Source organism: Girardinichthys multiradiatus, chromosome 3 (genome assembly GCF_021462225.1).
Source record: "Girardinichthys multiradiatus isolate DD_20200921_A chromosome 3, DD_fGirMul_XY1, whole genome shotgun sequence".
NCBI classification, from domain to species: Eukaryota; Metazoa; Chordata; class Actinopteri; order Cyprinodontiformes; family Goodeidae; genus Girardinichthys; species Girardinichthys multiradiatus.
In genome coordinates, this window is record NC_061796.1 from 47,743,562 (window position 1) to 47,762,105 (window position 18,544).

General features: G+C 41.5%; 1 protein-coding gene across 1 annotated transcript in view; it reads right to left on the reverse strand.

The window, feature by feature from the left end:
• LOC124866382 (collagen alpha-6(VI) chain-like) overlaps positions 1 to 7,186 on the reverse strand; it is a 62,486-nt gene extending 55,300 nt beyond the window's left edge. Inside the window, exons 1-3 of the mRNA XM_047362135.1 lie at positions 7,110 to 7,186; positions 5,019 to 5,116; positions 3,763 to 4,350 (exon numbers count right to left, since the gene is read on the reverse strand). Of these exons, the coding sequence (XP_047218091.1) occupies positions 3,763 to 4,350; positions 5,019 to 5,091 (661 nt within the window). The 5' untranslated portion in view covers positions 5,092 to 5,116; positions 7,110 to 7,186. The remainder of the gene's footprint in view (positions 1 to 3,762; positions 4,351 to 5,018; positions 5,117 to 7,109) is intronic.
• Positions 7,187 to 18,544: the final 11,358 nt, after the last annotated feature.

Sequence of the window (18,544 nt, forward strand, 5' to 3'; positions counted from 1 at the left end):
ACCCCGCCTCTTGCCCATAGACTGCTGGAGATAGGCACCAGCTCCCTCGCGACTCAGTATGGAATAAGCGGTAGAAAATTACCAAACTGACTGACTAGAAAACAAAAACATAACTAAAAAACTAATGTTTGTATTTTTGTATGTGCAAGAAGGGGGGTTGGGGGGCGGGCGGGGTCAGGAGAAGCCGAGAGGAGAGGCGCTGCTGTCTGGATGGCGAAGCTCCAAAGTTTGACTGAATAAGTCAATATTTTGTGCTTTTTAAGGAAGTTCTTCTCTCTAAAGCCCGGAACCACAGGCTTCTGACCGCAGTGAAGTTAGTTTTAGGTTGGATGCTGCATCTTTGTGCTCCATGGATTCAGCGGGTCTTCCTCCAGTTTGACCCGATGAAGGCAGTCTGATTACAGGCAGCTGCTCTCTGCCTGCTCCCTCCTCCTGTAGACGCTGGTTCTCTGAAGGACCGTCAGTAAATATCAGAACTAAACCTGCTTCATGGTGGTTTTGTTTGTGTGTTTTGGAGGAAATGGTTGTGTGTCTGAACAGCTGATTTCATGTGTGATCAGGTTAGGATGTTATAAACTACAGCGCCCCCTACCTGCGTGTAATTCAGAAAGCTGAGGTGTCCTTTTCCTTTTCTTCCAGCCTTCAAGCTGGTTTATGGTTAGTAAATAGTAAAATTATATTTGGGTTTGACCCGCTCTGGCCTTTGTATTCTTTAATATTGTTTTATTACCTTCTCCCTGCACTACCTCTTAAAAAACCTTCTCACTTCTCCTGGTCTCACAGCCAATCAGTGAACAGCAGTCTGTTCATGTCACATGTGGTCCCGACTCTGCCTCGGTTGGACCTGCGCAGGAGCAAGGACCAAAAAACTTGGTACTGGTACGAATAAACAATAATTGAAATGTTCGCAAAGTGGATCAAGTGGAGCGAAGCCAAGCCAAATGGAGCCAGTGGAAAAGGGGCAGATGATTGGCCTCAGATTCCTCACTGCTAAACTTTATGACCAACACCATTGTTATTAACCTGTTAAGACTTGAAGGGTTTTAAAACAATTTCCGCCTGAAATTACATAACTGAAATAAATCAAGTATAGCTTCACAGTATAAAGTCTAAATGCAAACGTTCAGTACCTGTGTAAAGGTTAGACATGAAAGAATATTTTGCAAGTGGAACCACTAGTGTAACTTTTAATAGGTCTGATTTATTTGTAAATAAACAAAGAAAAAATCTTTTTTTTTTTTTTTTCTTCGTCATACGTTTTTTCTAAATGAACATTTCAAAACACCATGAAAATTCTTTAAAGATCCTAGGAGAAGAGCCAGGTTGTACTTATTAACATCTTGACTACAACTGCAGCAAATTTGGACTGAATCAGTTGAAGCATATTTGTTCAATGTTTATCTCATAAAATGGAATCAGGTGTAATAAAAGCGCTGATTTTCACTGTAGAACTCATTCTGCATATTACATTTACCCTGTATATCATCCAAATGTGCAGTTGTGCATAGCATGAAATTAATATAATGAAAAGAAACCAAACTAAATTGTTTTCTTTTGTCTCCAACTGGAGGCATTTTATTGAAAAAATGAATTAGTAGTGAAAACAATGTAAACAAATGTGCAAAAACAATTATCAATAAAAAACTATATAAGTAAACTTGGTGAATTTCTTGCCAGCTGAAATTATCCTTTGAACATTCGAATTGGTATTGTTGATTATGGTCCGGATGGTGCTTGAACTAAAGAACAGCTTCAACAGGGTCAGCGCTGTCCCTGTTTTTGTGGTGTCAAGTCCAGGTCCTGGAGGATGCGTCTGGGTAAATGTAGGAGCTTGTGCCTCAATGTCAGGCTCACCTGGAGAGGTCCACTAGTCCTCGATGTCATCACCAGATTGTGTTCACTCTCCGGGTGTCCGACTTCTTCCCACAGTTAAAAACAGGATGTTAGGTGAATTGGTCTCTACCCTCATTACCCTTAGGTATTAGTGTGTGTTATTGTGTGTCTCTGTGCTGTCCTGCGATGCACAGGGTGTCCCTCACAGGACCAGGACAGGAGGCAAATTCTGATTTGCAAGTATGCTCTTATTTTGTCATGCCTCCTGACTAATGTACACTGCTGCTCCTGTTGAAGGCTGAAGCCTTTATTTTTTAGTCAGTCTGTCACGGAGTGTCATTTTGCATTTTGTTTTATGGTTTCTTGTGATGGTTTATTTTATCTAGTTGTTTCTATTGAGTTTATTAGTTTGTTTTGCTCCCTCTACTGCTTCCTGGTGTTTTGTTGTTCCTATGTTCCCTCTAGTTTCTCTGTTTACTTTAATCATGATTATTCCAGTTTTCTTATTCCCCATTTGATTATTTATCTTTGTCTATAGGTTTGCTTGGTCTGTGTTTCTGTTTATTAGTTACTTTGCCCATCCTCAGCCTTTATATTTGTTTCACCTGTTCCTTCTGCTTCCTTGTCACACCTGTTCCCTGTTCCGTTGATTATCTGCCTTTGTTATCCCTCAGTATATAAGTTGGTTTTGTGTCTTTGTTCGTTGCTGGTTCCTTGTGTTCATCACACCTCGTTCTTGTCCATGATTACGTTTTTTAACTTTGTAAATAAATCTTTGAATTACAAAGATGATCCTGCCGAGCTCTTGTCTGCACTTTGGTCCGATCCAAAACCACATCATGACACAGTCAGTCATTTTCTACCGCTTATTCCATAATGGGTCGTGGGGGAGCTGGTGCCTATCGCCAGCAGTTTATGAGCGAGAGGCGGGGTTCACCCCGGACAGGTCACCAGTCCATCGCAGGGCAACACACAAACAACCATGCACACACGCATTCATACACCTAAGGGCAATTTAGAGTGACCAATTAACCTAACAGGCATGTCTTTGGACTGTGGGAGGAAGTCGGAGTACCTGGTGAGAACCCACGCATGTACGGGGAGAACATGCAAACTCCATGCAGAAAGACCCCCGGCTGGGAATCAAACCCAGGACCTTCTTGCTGCAAGGCAACAGTGCTACCAACTGCACCATCGTGCAGCCCGCCTTAATTTTTTATTATAATGCATTTATAATTAAGTTATTTTGTTATTTAGTTTTACAGAAATATATTTAATTTATGTCCAGTTGTTCCCGGACATAATTGAAGTTGATTTTATTAGTGTTTATTTTTTATATAACCAGTTAAATTTGAATTATTACTCTCAGTTATTTTAAGCGAAGAGTCAAGAATCTTTTCACACTGAAATTATGATAACATGGCTTCCTGTGAGAGAAAGTTGATTTTAATTATTTATTAAAATTCAAATAACATTTTGAATGCATGTTTGCTGCTCATGTCTCGTTATTATAATTTACCCTGGGAGTGTATTGATATGTCATACTGGATCGAACCTTAAAGTCCGAAACGTTTCCTTTCAGAGAGACTTTTGACTCAGATATGAGCAGCCAGTTAAGTCTGTTTGGTAACGGAGCTCATGTTGTTGAAGGTATGAACTGGGTTGGTTTAAAAAATACAGCAAATGTAGGAAAAGATGAAAATATGAGTTTATCAAACACTTTTACAAAAATGTATGCTTGTGACGCTTTTTCCTACGGTATTTGGGTTCACCTAGATGATGTGGTGGAGGTTGAAGGTTCCACAGAGCTTCATCTGTGACCTTTTTCTTTTGTTTTTCTTTTTGCTCATCAGCAGCATTTGGATTACATCATAAGAGAAAAAAGAACAGAGTACACCTAAAACCAAGATGAACTATAGATGTTGTTACCTTCTCTCTGGGCCTCCAAGGAGGTGCACACAGATTTCAGCAGAGTGTTTCTCAGACCCTGCAGAGCCTGGAAGGTGTCAGAGGTGATGACGAAGTCTCCTGAGGGGTGGTTAGCAATGATCTCCAGCTCCTTGCGGTTGTAACTTCCCACCCCTATGGCATACACAAGGACTCCATGCTCCCGGAGACGCTTCGCAGGTATGGACACGTCATCGCTGGACTCTCCATCTGACATGACAACGGCGATCTGAGGAACCCGTTGGCTGGCTCTGCTTCCTGCCCCTGCTGTGAAGTAACGGTCCCGGATGAAGTTGATGGCCTTGCCCATTTCTGTGCCGCTGTCAAGGAACGTGATTTTATCCACTGCAGCCAACAGGGACGTCTTGTCAATGTGATCTTTAAGCAGGAACTCCTGGACAGGATCGGTGCCGAACTGCGCCAAGCCGACCCGTACTTTATCTGGGCCGATGTCGAGGTTCTCGATGACCTTACTGAGAAAGGTGCGGACTTCCCTAAAGTTTTCCGTGCCAATGCTGCTGGAGCTATCGACTAGGAAGACAATGTCCCCCACTGTGACGGCTTCACACTCTAGATGAAGAAGACAAGATGACCGACATTAAAGTCATGTAAAATATAATAATGATAATAAATGTTTGATTTATTAGGAAGAAATCTGAACAACGTTCCAGGTGATCACATGAGAGAAAGCTAATCAGCCTTGTTTTCCACATTAAAGCTACTCTAAAGGTTAAACAGAACCACAGCTGGACCTGGACATACAGCATCACCATACAGCACCGGAGCGATGGTGGTAGGTGTTTCGTCCTTTAACCGGTGGGTTGCCGGTTTGCTGTCTCTCTCAGTTGTTGTGTCCTTGGGCAAGACACCTCACCCTCCTTGCCAGCTGATGGTGGTCAGGGGGTTCAGTGGTGCCGATTGTTTGGCCGCCTCACTGCTACCAATCTGCCCCAGGGCAGCTGTGGATACAATGTAGCTCAGCACTGTCAGTGTGTGAATGTGTGTATGAATGGATGAATGAGTGACTGTTGTATAAAAAGCTATCTACAATGATCTGGAGAAAGGAGAATCTCCACAGACTGTCCACCTGGACGCGAACTGCTTCACAAAACAAAGACCACAGTGAAGCAGCTCCACGTGCATCTAGAGGTAAGGCTGAGGATCTAAACTGGTTGGTGACCATCTAAACTGCTACATTCCTGACCTTTCATTTCAGAAAGTCTTGATCCGTTACCCACCTACAGGCTGAGCGGAGACAGCGAAGAAACCAGCAGCCAGGATAATGCTGAGGAGAACTGCTCTCCCCCTCATGTTGGACGCTTGGTGGTTTTACTTCCTGCATGAAACATGGTTAGAGTGGAACTTTATATGGTGAACTGAAGAACTGCTGTGATCATCTGCTACCTATTTTTATCAAACACCAAAGAAAACAGAAAGATATGTCTTAGTAAAAATCAAACTAACAAAATGTTCAGACATATATAAACATTTCAGCTCTGCTTCTGCTTCTCCTCTGACACCAGGAGGTGCTGAGGATCTTTTCTTCGACGTTCTGCACGGACACCTTCAGCTCCTACCAGTTCTGGGCTTTAAAGAAAGACAGGGATTTCCATAGTGAAAAACCTTCTGTCATTAGTAGCTGAGCTCTTCCTTGGTCTTGCAACTGCTTTGTGGATCCAGAGCTCTGGTTTCCTGCTTCTTGGCTGATTATTTTTTAAATCTGTCCAGCTCTAGTTCGTGTGTCTCAGATTCACAGTACCTTTCCTAACTTTTTCTGGCACAGTTTTGTTAATCAAATTGAAGAGCTTCATCCTGCAGAAGGAAGCTTAGGCATCTTCTCCCTGCAGTGATGAATCAATGAAACATACCCGAGGTATCCCAAACATGATGGAGCTCTGAAATCAGTGGACTCTGTAATAAAAGTACAAAGCTGGACTGAAATCTCTCTTCAGTCACCTCTGAGCTGTCTGCTTTTACCCTGAAGAGCAGAAGGAAGCTCAAGTCTTTGTCTCAACATACAGGATGAAGAGCAGAATTTTACTGTCGTCTATGAAAGCCTCACAATGTATGGAAATAAATGTTTGTGCATTTTAATCTCTAATTTAGATTTTAAAACATTTATGACCCTGCTGCACATTTAGGACGCATCAAACAGACATAGGAGGCAGGAAGCAAAGTTAAATAAAACACATAAAACCTTTTCAAACTAAGAAGGAGAAGAAACAAACACCTCTGTCCAACGACATTCATCATCAAGGAGGACTTCCTGTAGCTTAGTTTCCCTCATGATTCCTGGTGAAAGAATCATTTAAAAGCAGGACTAAGATGGAAATTTAAACCAAACATCCATTGTCTATGTCTGAGCTCTTCTGAGGACCTTCTTAGGACCTTCTTGCTGCAAGGCAGCAGCCCTCAGAGCTGCTTCATCCTGTAAACCAAACAGGGGATGCAACAACTAAACATGAAATCAGGCAGCAGAGGGAAAACAACACGGACGGACATGGTCTTAGAAACCTCTCAACATAAACACAGAATAAGACTCGAAACATTTAAAAGCCAAGGAGCATCAATCCTGACAGGTGAATGATAGGATGCAGGTAAGTGATGAGCAACAGGTGGAAACAGAACCATCTGAAGACATGATGAAGGTACCTGAGGACATCTAGAGGCAAAGACAGGCAACAGAAAACCAAATAACTGTAACTAATGAAGAGCAAGAGACGAGGAAAAGCCTAAAACGGGAACAAACCAGAAAGAAAACAAGAACACAGGTCCAACTAAAAACTTTAAATATTAGTTTTGCTTTTTTCACAGTTGTGAGAAAGAATGTCTAATTTGGCAGACACTTGAATGAATTTCCATCTTCATACGTTTATTTATCAGGACATTTCAACCTTTCAGAATGATTCACTTATTTATCTGTTGAAGTTCTTTGCATTGCTTTCTGAGCCAGTGATAGCGACGATCCCATAAGTAATCTGACTGTTAAAGCTGGCTCTCATGACAGCGCCAGATGTGTACAAATGATCATTTACAACTTATCAGTTCTCTTCTCTGAGCTGAATAGACAACAAAGAACAAGCTAAATCCCCCAAATGCAAAGAACAACAAACTCTTCTTTCGTGTTAAAGCTCGACAAACTTCAGACCTCAGAAAGCAGGTGACCTCCTGCAGGAAGAAAGCTGAAAGGTGCAACCAGGTTTAGGTCACATTCATTAAAAGAAGAACTCTGCAGATCAAAAGTGAGTTGCACTTTACTGTAAATGTTCCAGCCTGAAGCAGAACAAAGTTATTTGCATGGCAGAAGAATGAAAATATGAGTCACTCACAGTTCTGCTGCTGCATCAATACCACATGCATCCAAACTCTGGAGTCCCTCAGACACAGAGCTGCAGGATTGCTTCGGGTTTAGGTGTTCAGGAGGAGGAGGAAGATGAAGAGAGAATAAGTAGGATACAACTTTGGGACTCCTCCTCTTCCTCTGCCCAAAATTTCAGGAACCCTGGATTTAGGGCAGCTGTTGTTGCCCCCACCTGTGGTGCCCACCTGAGCTTTTCTAGCCCAGTTTAATTTCTGATGAGGTTCTGCACAGAGCTGCAGTCAGAGGCAGGACAGAAACCCACGTAGTTTGAGCTAAATGTTCTTACTAAACTGCTGCTAATTGCACCTATAATGTGCTACAAAAAATCACACTTTAATAAGCAGTAACTGGAGGTTTAATCACCTAATAATTGACTGAAAGCAGATGTTTCTGCTCCGGCGCTTCAGAACAGTGGGAAGAAACAAAAAGTGTTTGTGGGAGCAGAGAAAGGCTTGATATCAGCTCTGTGGGTCCCTGCATAAAATAAAGGACAAAAAAAAGAGAAAAAACTATTTCCTGGCATCACTGTGAGCAGAACCTCAAAGGAATGGTTCCGAGAAAATTCTGGAGAAAACTTGTTACGAGATCCCATATAAGGAAGTGTTGTTCTTTGACAGGCAGACCCACACAAATAAAATAGAATAATGCAGCTTCTGCTTTGAGGTTTTAGATGTCACCATTCTAATTTAGCACATTATGAGGAGCAAGGTTCTTCTCACTGTTTGCCAATGAGATTAGTTCAGCATTAAGTTCTGCCTCCAGAAGGTCCGACTTGGATGTTATCTGGTCCCTTGATTTACAAGGAGCCAACATTGTTCTGTGAATGACTGGCCACCTGTCTAGGGTGTCCCCCTCTCTCTCCTGTTCTGGAGAAAGGCACCAGCAACCCTGAAGGACCTGAAAGAGCTGACATGGTTAGGATGACCACCAGGGGGCAGAATTGATTTTAACCAGGAAACTAACTGCGCTACAAACGTTTAGCCTACAGACAAATAAACCCTAATTCATGATCTGACATCGCTGCCAAATGACAAATGAATCCTTTCTAAATGAAGATGTATGATTTGATGAATGGTGGAGGAGGGAATGTTCCAATTCAGTTTGTTGCCCTGAAGTGTTTAATTAAGTCAATCTGGCACCATGGAGACAAAAGTTGCTCCAAATTAAAGAGAAAAATGTGTGGATTTCTTTTTTCTGGTATTTTTCTTCTTTGATGTCAGGAAAGATAAATAAAACAAAGACTGGGGATGAAAAGGCTGCAGGGCTTCATTCATGGGAGCTTCGCTCTCTTTGTTTTTGTATTTTGTGTGTTTTTATGTCTTTCAAGCCACAGTTCTATGGTCTCATTCAGCAGAGAGGAACTTCTCAACATCAGAGAGTCCTCTCTTGGGATTTTTTCCCCATCTTTCATCGATCCGAAGTTCAATGAGCTCCTGGCAAGCGGAGCTGCGGCTCTATACGGGATACTGCGCAGGAAGCGTCGAAGGGGAAAGCATGCTGGCACGCTGGTAAAGCTCTGCAAAAGAGGACTTCGCACACCATTGCCTTCAATCCACCGGCTGTGTGGACTGTATGGACCGGTCTGAGAAACCTGACTACCTATAGGAGCCCCAACTACCTGAACAGAGTCGTCTCCTGGCCAACCGTCTGAATGGCTTCTGCTGCAGACATGACAAGAAGCCATTCACACCTCAAACCATCTCCTCTACATCCCATTCAGGAACAAGTTCTTCCCACAAAGCTACCAACCCCCTACCTTCAGATCCTCTACCTGCACTAAAGATCTCCGAGAAAGATGTAAACAGGCTCTTTCAGCGCATGAAAACAAAGAAAGCTGGAGGACCTGATAATGTCTCCCCATCATGTCTGAAAGCCTGTGCAAATCAACTCGCTCTGATCTTCACAAGGATCTTCAACAAATCACTGGAGAAATATGAGGTCCCCTCCTGCCTCAAACGATCCACCATCATCCCGGTTCCCAAGAAACCCACCATTGTAGGATTAAATGACTACAGGCCTGTAGCCCTGACGTCTGTGGTCATGAAATCCTTTGAGCGGCTGGTGTTGAAGCACCTGAAAGACATCACAGGCCCCCTGCTGGACCTCCTGCAGTTTGCTTACCAAGCAAACAGGTCGGCAGATGATGCTGTTAACTTAGGTCTACACTTCATCCTGCAACACCTCGACCACCCAGGGACGTACGCCAGGATCCTGTTTGTAGACTTCAGCTCGGCCTTCAACACCATAATACCAGACATCCTCCACCAGAAGCTCACACAGCTCAACGTCCCGGCCTCCACCTGTCAGTGGATCAACAGCTTCCTGACGGACCGACAGCAGCAGGTGAGACTGGGGAGCATCTTCTCCTGATCCAGATCAATAAGTACTGGTGCCCCCCAGGGGTGTGTTCTATCCCCACTCCTCTTCTCCCTCTACACAAATGACTGCACCTCATCGGACTCGTCCGTGAAACTCCTGAAGGTTGCAGATGACACCACTGTCATTGGACTGATCCAGGATGGTGATGAGTCTGCATACAGACAGCAGGTGGATCAGCTGATACACTGGTGCGGTCAGAACTACCTTGAACTCAACCCACTCAAGATTGTGGAGATGATGGTAGACTTTCGGAGAACACCACCCCCATACACCCCCCTCATCACCCTCAACAACACTGTATCGGCCGTGGACCACTTCAGGTTCTTAGGAACCACCATCTCTGAGGACCTGAGATGGTCTTCACACATAGACACTGTTCAGAAGAAGGTCCAGCAGAGACTGTACTTCCTGAGGCAACTCAAGAATTCAACCTTCCACAGGAGCTGCTGGTCATCTTCTACACTGCCATCATTCAATCTGTCCTGTCTTCATCCATCTCAGTGTGGTTTGGATCATCCACCAAACAGGACAGGTCCAGACTGCAACGAATAATCAGGACTGCAGAGAGAATAATCAGGGCTGACCTTCCCTCCATCCAGGACTTATACAGGTCTAGGGTCAAGAAAAGAGCTGCTAAAATCTCTGCAGACCCCACACACCCTGCACATAAACTGTTCAGAGCTTTACCTTCAGGTGGCGCTACAGAGCACTGTTCACTAAAACCAGCTACAGAGACAGTTTCTTCCTCCAGGCTGTTTCTCTGTTGAACATTTAATAGAGTACAAAACAACAGCATACAGATGTTGCAAATGTACCTTTTTATTAGATATGTGTATATTGTAAATATGTATATTCTGTAATGCAAAAACAGAACAAAAAAGCAAAGTGTTCTGGAGTCAAATTTCTTGTTTGTATGCACGAACTTGGCAATAAAGCTGATTCAGATTCATTAAATCTGATTCAGTCCTTAGAGTAAGGAGAATATTCTGGGTCGGGAAGGTGGGACTACCAGAGCATCTGGACCTACAGGATACCAACATTTTATGAATATAGCAGTGATATTTGACCATTATTAAAACAGTTAAATCTCTTCTGGTAATGATAGAGCTGCTCTGCTGAAGTGAAAACATGAAGCTGTCATCTTTCGTACAGTATTAGTTGTGATTAACACAGATTTTCTCAGAACTGTTAGGGTTAACACTTATTTCCATCATCTTGATGTCTTCACCACTCATTCTGAGCTTTCTGATTAGACTCACATTCTTATAGTAACATCCATTAGTGCAATATTGTGATACAGTGATTCTAGATCTGAACCACACATGATTGTTGGAGTGATTCTTCTTCATTTCTTGTTATTTTTACTTTTAAACTTTTCTTTCCGTTGTTTTTTTTTTTAAAGATTCTGCTGTTTGGATGCTGTGAACTGGAGGTTTTGTTGTTTCAGTTTCAATTTTATTTATTTAATAGGGACAGTACAAATTAATGAACATTTCTGTAAATGTGTCTGCCAGGTGTTTCAGGCCTACAGATACCAAAAGCTCACACATTTTGTAAAACATAAAAGTCTTCCATATGGACATAGCATTAAGGCCTATGGTTCAAGACAGTGACATTTAAACCTTCAACTATAACATGTAAATAAGAACATGGGCAGGACACGCAGCTCCAGAGAAAAAAACTTTATAGAGGTCCGTTGAGATCAGTTTCTTATATACACGGCTGCATGCATGTGGAGACCTAGACTAAATAAGGACATTGTTGGTTTGATTTAAGACCATTTTTAAGTTCAAACTTAAAGGTGGCAGAAGTTGTACATTGTGGTGAATGGAACACTCATCCAGATGCTACAGCCCTTTACTGAAAGAACATTCTGCCAAAGGTGGTACATCTATGGGGCACTTTATAATCTCCTCCTACCATAGGCCTAGTGGCACTGCTGACTTTCTCTGCTCTCTGTCTCAGAGTAATTGGACCCAGAAGAACCAAACCTTGAGAATCCCCTCTCATATGTCCTGTGATCAAGCCCGCTATGAATCAAAACACTTAAATGTGTTTTCTCCACTAAGAGCCTCCTCCAGCTTCTGGAAATCCTCCTCCTCAAGAGAATGGCTCACCGCTCCTCCTGATCTCCTGGTGTTCACCTCACAGCCTGTCTGCCCTCCAACCTCACACACCACCTGGAAAGAGGTACTACAGAGAACCATCCACTCAGCACAACCACACCTCCTGTCAACCTCAGTCTCTGTGGCATTGCTCACCTCCTCTTGACAAATCTCTCCTTCATCCCACAGAAGTAGACTTCTTTCAACAATCCTATTTTCCTGTCTGCTCCTGTCATTCATACTCACTAACTTTTCCTCCTCAGTGTCCCGACCCGGAAGAACCAGACGCCTGGACCGCACAGCTGAATTAACCCATGTTTCAATAAACCTATTTAACTTTCATCATGCCCCCATCATTTATGATGGCCAACAAAATGGATAAACTTCAAGCACCAAAAAAGACTCAACCAGAGTATCAGGAGTGCAGTATTATGTGTTTTACTGAGACATGACCAAACAATCAGAATATACTGTTTATACACAGCAACAAAATTAAAGGAACACGCTGAAAACATCTGATCTCAAGGGGAAATAAATCCTGCTGGTAAATTGTCAGGGACAACAGGATGCTGCATCATTTGATGAAAATGAAAACTATCAACCCACAGAGGGCTTAATCCAAAGTCACAGAGAAATTTAAGAAGAACTGATACAGTAGGCTGTTCCACTCTGCTGAAATGTCATCCCAGCACCTCAAGATGGTCCTCAGCGGTTTGGTTGGTGCCCAAATGCCTGTCAACATCAGAGCATGCTCCTCATGAGATGATGGATGGTGTCCTGGAGTATCTCCTCCGAGATCTTCACCAGGGCATCACTGAAGCCCTGGACAGTCTGAGGTCCAACCTGGTGGTGTTGGATGGACCTAAGCATGACGTCCCAGAGGTCTTCTTTTGGGTTCAGGTTAGGGGAACATGAAGGCTGTTGTGTTTTCAAGCTTACAAACAAAACTATCGTGCTTTAGTGATTGCTATTACACCTTTAGACCAGCGGTGTGACTGTGGGACGAAAAAGAAAAGAGAAAGAGGAGAAAAAGGAGAAGATGTGATGGTGTTAGAAAAAGAGCAATAAAGAAGAGTTACGAAGAGCTATCGTCTCCAGTGTTTTATTTATGAAACACTGTCAGCCGAACTGAAACATGTACTCCAAGCAGGCATGAATGGATGACTCCCATAGTGATGGCAAGAAAACCTAAGGGGGGCTTGAGACTTTGCGTGGATCTGTGTGAACCTATCAAAGTTGTGATTATGGACGTTCATCCTCTTCCTCATAGGGAAGATTTGTTCACACAACAGGCTGGTGCTACACCCTTCAGCCAGACTGATCTAAGCTCAACGTACCATCAACTGCCTCTTCGCCCTGACAGTCAGAGCCCAAAGCTACTCCAAAGGCTATTTTGGTCAAACAACATGGCCAACCTGGAATGGTCTGATGCAGCTAATGACAGCTTCAACAAGCTTAAAGAAATGCTGCTGAAAAGCCCAGCACTGGCTATCTATAACCCAAACCTGTCGACGTTCATCACCAAATTCTGTCAGCTACCCAACCTGCCAGGGATGTGATAAAAGAGCTGCTATTTCACCTGCCCCACTACAACCTGTCCAGTTTCCTGAAGGTCCATTCCAACATGTTGCTGTCGACATTGTTAGTCTATTTGAATGTGGGACCTATGACTGCAGATTTCCCACCACCTTTGTTTTTTTTAGTAAGTGGCCTGACGTTGCATTCACACCAAACACCACAACTGAAACTGTGATCACATTTCTAACTTCTCATCGTAAGGGAAACCCCGGCACCATTACTACTGACAGTGGGCCGCAGTTCACATCCTCATCCAGATTTTCGGACTGAACGTGGAATTAAGCACATCAGGACAAGCATAACCCACCTCAGGTGAACGGATGTGTGAAACACTTTAATAGAGGACTTTTCAGACAGCACAAGCTACTCAGCGACCCCCCACGCTACAACTGGTGGGTCCCCTTTTCAGCTACTCAGAGGGAGGCTAATGCGGACTAAATTGGACATCCTGCCTCTGCTGAGGGATGATGGGCAGTACGACCTCATGAGAGCTAAAGTGGAACCAATACAAGAAAAAAATGTACCCTATACAAACAAGAGGGGGGGTGCTAAATCTATTAATGTGACTGTTGGAGCTTCAGTTAGAGTACGTAAACCTTTCCATGTGGGAAAAGGTGAGATGCAGTACAGTACTCCATTTTTGGTACAGCAGCAGAGTGGTCAGAGTTCTTTCATTCTTAGTGATGGAAAGAGATGCAATGCAGAACGTCTTTTACTCTGCCCAGAGAGCTCCCAGGAAACACCAAGAGATGAGACAGGGAGGAAAGAGAAGAACACTACTGGTCAAAGGGAAAGACAACCCCCAGCATGGACAAAAGACTATGTCAAGAGATAGGTCTGAGGTTAAAAGTAGATGTTCCACTGCAGAAGACACTGCTAGTTATCTGACGTTGAAAACGATGTGAAACAAATGTGAAGTTGATCTCAAGTTGTATGCTTAGCTTCAATTAAGACCTTTAATGTAGGGTTAAAAAAGTAAACATTTTCTTCAATATTTTACTAATGCTTGCACTTTAAGCTAGTTGAGAATTGCTTTTCAGGGAACAGGGAGATGTGTTGTCCAGCTTACAAAGAAAACTATTATGTGCTTCAGTGATTGCTATCACGCTTCAGGCCATTGGTGTCACTGTGGTGGAAAAAAGAAAAGAAAGAGAAGAAGATGTGATGGTATTAGAAAAAGAGTAATAAAAAAGAATGATAAGAAGCTATCGTCTCCAGTGTTTTATGCAAGACACCACAAAGGCCAGTCAATGGTATCAGTTCCTTCATCCTCCAAGAACTGCCTTACCCTTGAATCAAGAGGCCAGGTATAATCATGCACCAGTAGGAACCCAGGTCCCACTGCACCAGTGAAGCGTCTAAAGGTGCGTTCAGACAGAACACGAATGACGGGACAGAGGCGAATGATTTACATATTAACCCTATGTAAAGGCACGTTCAGGAGCAAAGAGAGGCGAGGAACGCAAAGGAAGTGATGTGAACAGTGCGATTGGGGCGAAAAGAGGAAAGCATGAGCGAAGCAAAAGCCGCGATGGACGCAAAGCAAATTTCACTGGAGTTGAAGTCTATAGCCCTCTTTTCAGCACAACAGTTGTCATACAAGTATGAAACTTACAACAGTTAATCAGGGTAAATCTATGTTCATGTAGGAAATGATGTTTATCTTTCAGATGCATATGTCAGCTCGTCTGATTTCTAGGTCGCAGATCAGCCCTTATTACATAATTATTCAATATGCTACCATGCTATATTCTGTTGTCATATCAGCTCTTGACTGGTGTATTGTAACGGTCCTTGTCCATATATATATATATATATATATATATATATATATATATATATGTATATATATATATACACATTTTAAAAATTTATCAAGTTTAAAATATTTGTGGATCTCAGGACAATAAACTGTAGCTGCAAAGAAGAAAGGCCTGCATGCTGCTAACTTCTGATGTGAACTAGAATTTTCAAGCTCCTGTGGTTTTCTGGCATCTTGTGGTCTAAATGAAAGGGGATGGAGACAGAAGTTCTGCTCCCTCTGGGATAGAAATGCAGTTCTGAGTTAGTCTCTCAGTTTATGTGAGCATGAAATTCACTGGAAATTCAGAAGTAATGTAATCCACTCTTTCTGAGGAAATGCGACCGCAATAATTTCTTTAACACTGAACAACATTGGCTCTTTTGGGAAAACAAAGCTCAATCCATGCCTGAAGTCTGCAGCGGTTCAGCTCAATGAAGGCCAGAATCACAACCCTGCCTCAGCAGAAAATGCTCAAACTGCACAATAAAGAAAAAACTTCAAAGAGAAAAATCGGTTATTTTTGGACTCATGAAGCGCCAAAACAGAACAGCTGTCTTTAATCAGCACTGAATTCTGTTTTATTGAAATGAGCTGTATCAGCAGAACTAAGCAGAACCTGTTTCCCTCTCCTTCACTGAGAATTCCCTTCCAAGCTGATGGTTCTGTGCAGCCAGAAACACGTCTGCTTCGTTGTATTAATGACACTAAAACTGAACCGCATTTCAACACATTTTCTCTCAGAGGAACATATTTTACAGAAAATAGCTCACAGTATGCCATAAATGATTGACAGTAACTAACATCTAGAATAACAGCGATGTCCAGAACTGCGTTTATTAAAGTAGTTGATCATACAGCTGGATATGGACAAGAAGATATTGCACAATATCTCTGTATTGAAATATTGTGCAATAATAAACATTAATTTCCAAAGAATTTCCTTTCCTGCTTTTCCCTAATCAGGGATCATAATCAGATTTTATCTTTCATAATAGTCTGCTGTTCCAAACAGAGATCTGAACCACCACTAATGAAAATAATGAGCCAAAGACAAAAATAATAGGAAGAAAATAAAAAGTGAGATTTAAGCATTTTGTCTGATTATTTACATCCATAATTAATTAGAAGTGCTTGATAAAGTTTTTGAGTACGAAAAAGAAGCGAGAAAAGATTAAATGGTACAGAATGGATGACTTGGTAACAAATGGTTACAAAACAGGTAGGAGTCTAAGTTCTGCTTTATGTCCACCTGCAGGTAAGTTCTGCAATAAGGAAAAAACATACAGACAATTAAATAACAAAACTTAGTGCAAAAAAAATTCAATTTATGCAGGTAAAAAAATACAATCATAGATCAGAAATATAAAGTATCTTAAACGAATATAAAACAGAGTGAAAGCATCAGATCATAGTGTTTAGACTGAGGCAGAACAACATCTGGTACAACTCATTTACTGCTGTATGCTAGAGGCTGACATTTTTTCGGGAGTCCCACGGGTCACGGGATTCCCACGGGACAAGAGACAGCGTCAGTAAAGATCACGTGATTGGGACGGTACAGGATAAAACATGAACTGGAGCAGACGGGATCGGGAGCTAATCAATAGGAGGGAAAATAAACTAGGATCAATTGTCTTTGGAAATGTAAAACTGAGACTTTTTTATAAACTTTAAGAAAGAAAAACTTGGATCGACGCCACCATTGTGTAGTTTTTTTCCAAGAAGCCTGAACTATAATGTGAGTCAAACGAACTACATGACCCACAAGCCAACAGGGCTTCTGATCGATGTTTTCCACCTGCGTTCAGGATGGAGGGAACAAACGCAGGTGGAGAACTGGACGTGGTAAAATTATATTTGTAACGTAAAGTCAGAAGTAAGGACGTATCTATTAAACTCATAGAGCTGACAGGAAAGTCACAAATATTACTGAACTTCAGGAGAGTTGATGTTAACACGCAGTCTGCTGCTTGTAAAACGTGTTTAGTTGTAATCAAGTTCACCAGAGATTAAAGGACACTTGTTAGACAGATTCTGGATTAAATCAGTCCTGCTTCTCTTCATTCATCAAACCAAAAGTACCATCATGTGTCAAATCTCATCTGACCAACAAAACTGCTGCATTAAAGATTTAAGAGCCTTTGCCACAGTAGAGGGGAAAGGTACGGAAGCCCGTGAGGGGACATGGAGGTTGTTTTTGTTTTTTTGCGTCTCCACGCAATACTTTTACGTTCGGCATTTTGGAGCAACAGCACAGATGATAAACTGCTCATAAAACAAACACTGATATGTCATTGATATGATTTATTTATCATATGCAGGTTAACATGCAGTAAACAATGTGATTAAATGTTTAGGATAAGAAGAACCGTTCAAATCACGATAAAAACAAAAACACTAATGTCATACAAAAAAAAAGTACCCATCATGCAGCAGTAATAAGGAAATAAAGTGTCACAGATGTGGTTTCATGTAGTTTTATTGTTCAGTAGTTTGTTTGACAGCTTGTGGATAAAAATTGTCTTTTAGTCTGATTTGAAGATCATTTTATTTAAGGCTGATTTCAAAATAAAACTCAATAAATCTCAAAACGGGTGTAGTGTTTGTTTCATTTTAGCAGTTATCTGGTTTGGAAACTATCCCACAAAGTATTGCGAAATAACTCAAAGACTATTGCGTGGGAACACAAAAGAAAAAAATCCCCCATGTCTCCTCGCGGACCTCGTAGAAAGGCTTCATCAAGAGAAGATATTAAATAAATATGTTGTGAAATAGAAAAAAATTGAATGTACCATTAAATGTACAATTTATGTAATACATCATTAAATATTAAGTGTACCACTAATTACATCATGTCGTCTTTAAAATTATACTTAATTATTCGGTGGCACATTTAATTGCATAATAGTCCATTTCATGATATAATGGTACATTTATTGTTTCTAATGATGTATTAAATAAATAAATGGTACATTTAATTTAATGGTACATTTAATGTTAAATTTCTTTCATGTTACATTTACTTCACTTATGGGACATTCACAACATTTATTTATTTAATGATAATTTTATTGTATTAATTTTGTCCAGTTTGACCCTCCATTCTTGATGCCTGTATAGGAGATCATGTCAGAATTTAAATCAGGTGTTCTGGAGCAGATACACATCTAAAACTTGCAGGGAAGAGGTCCCTGAGGACCAGGGCTGTGAACCATTGAGGTACAGTTTCTAAATTATGAAGGTTTTGCCTTTTTGTCCTTTTGTTCAACAAGTACAGTTCTCTTACTAGGTGCATTTTTCTTTCGTTTCAGCAACTTGAAACATAAAAGTGATGTCATTGTTCAAAGGAAACAATCACTTAATAAATAAGTAAAATACAACTATGTACATTTTTTTTATTCAACTAAGATAGACATGGTCTGTTTCCTTGTTTTATATTTTATTATTTCTTCATTATTATTCTTTTTACTTTAACTGGCCTTTACTACAGCTAAAAACAGGGACCTAACTGGTCCTTCAAAGAAATTGTCAAAAGAC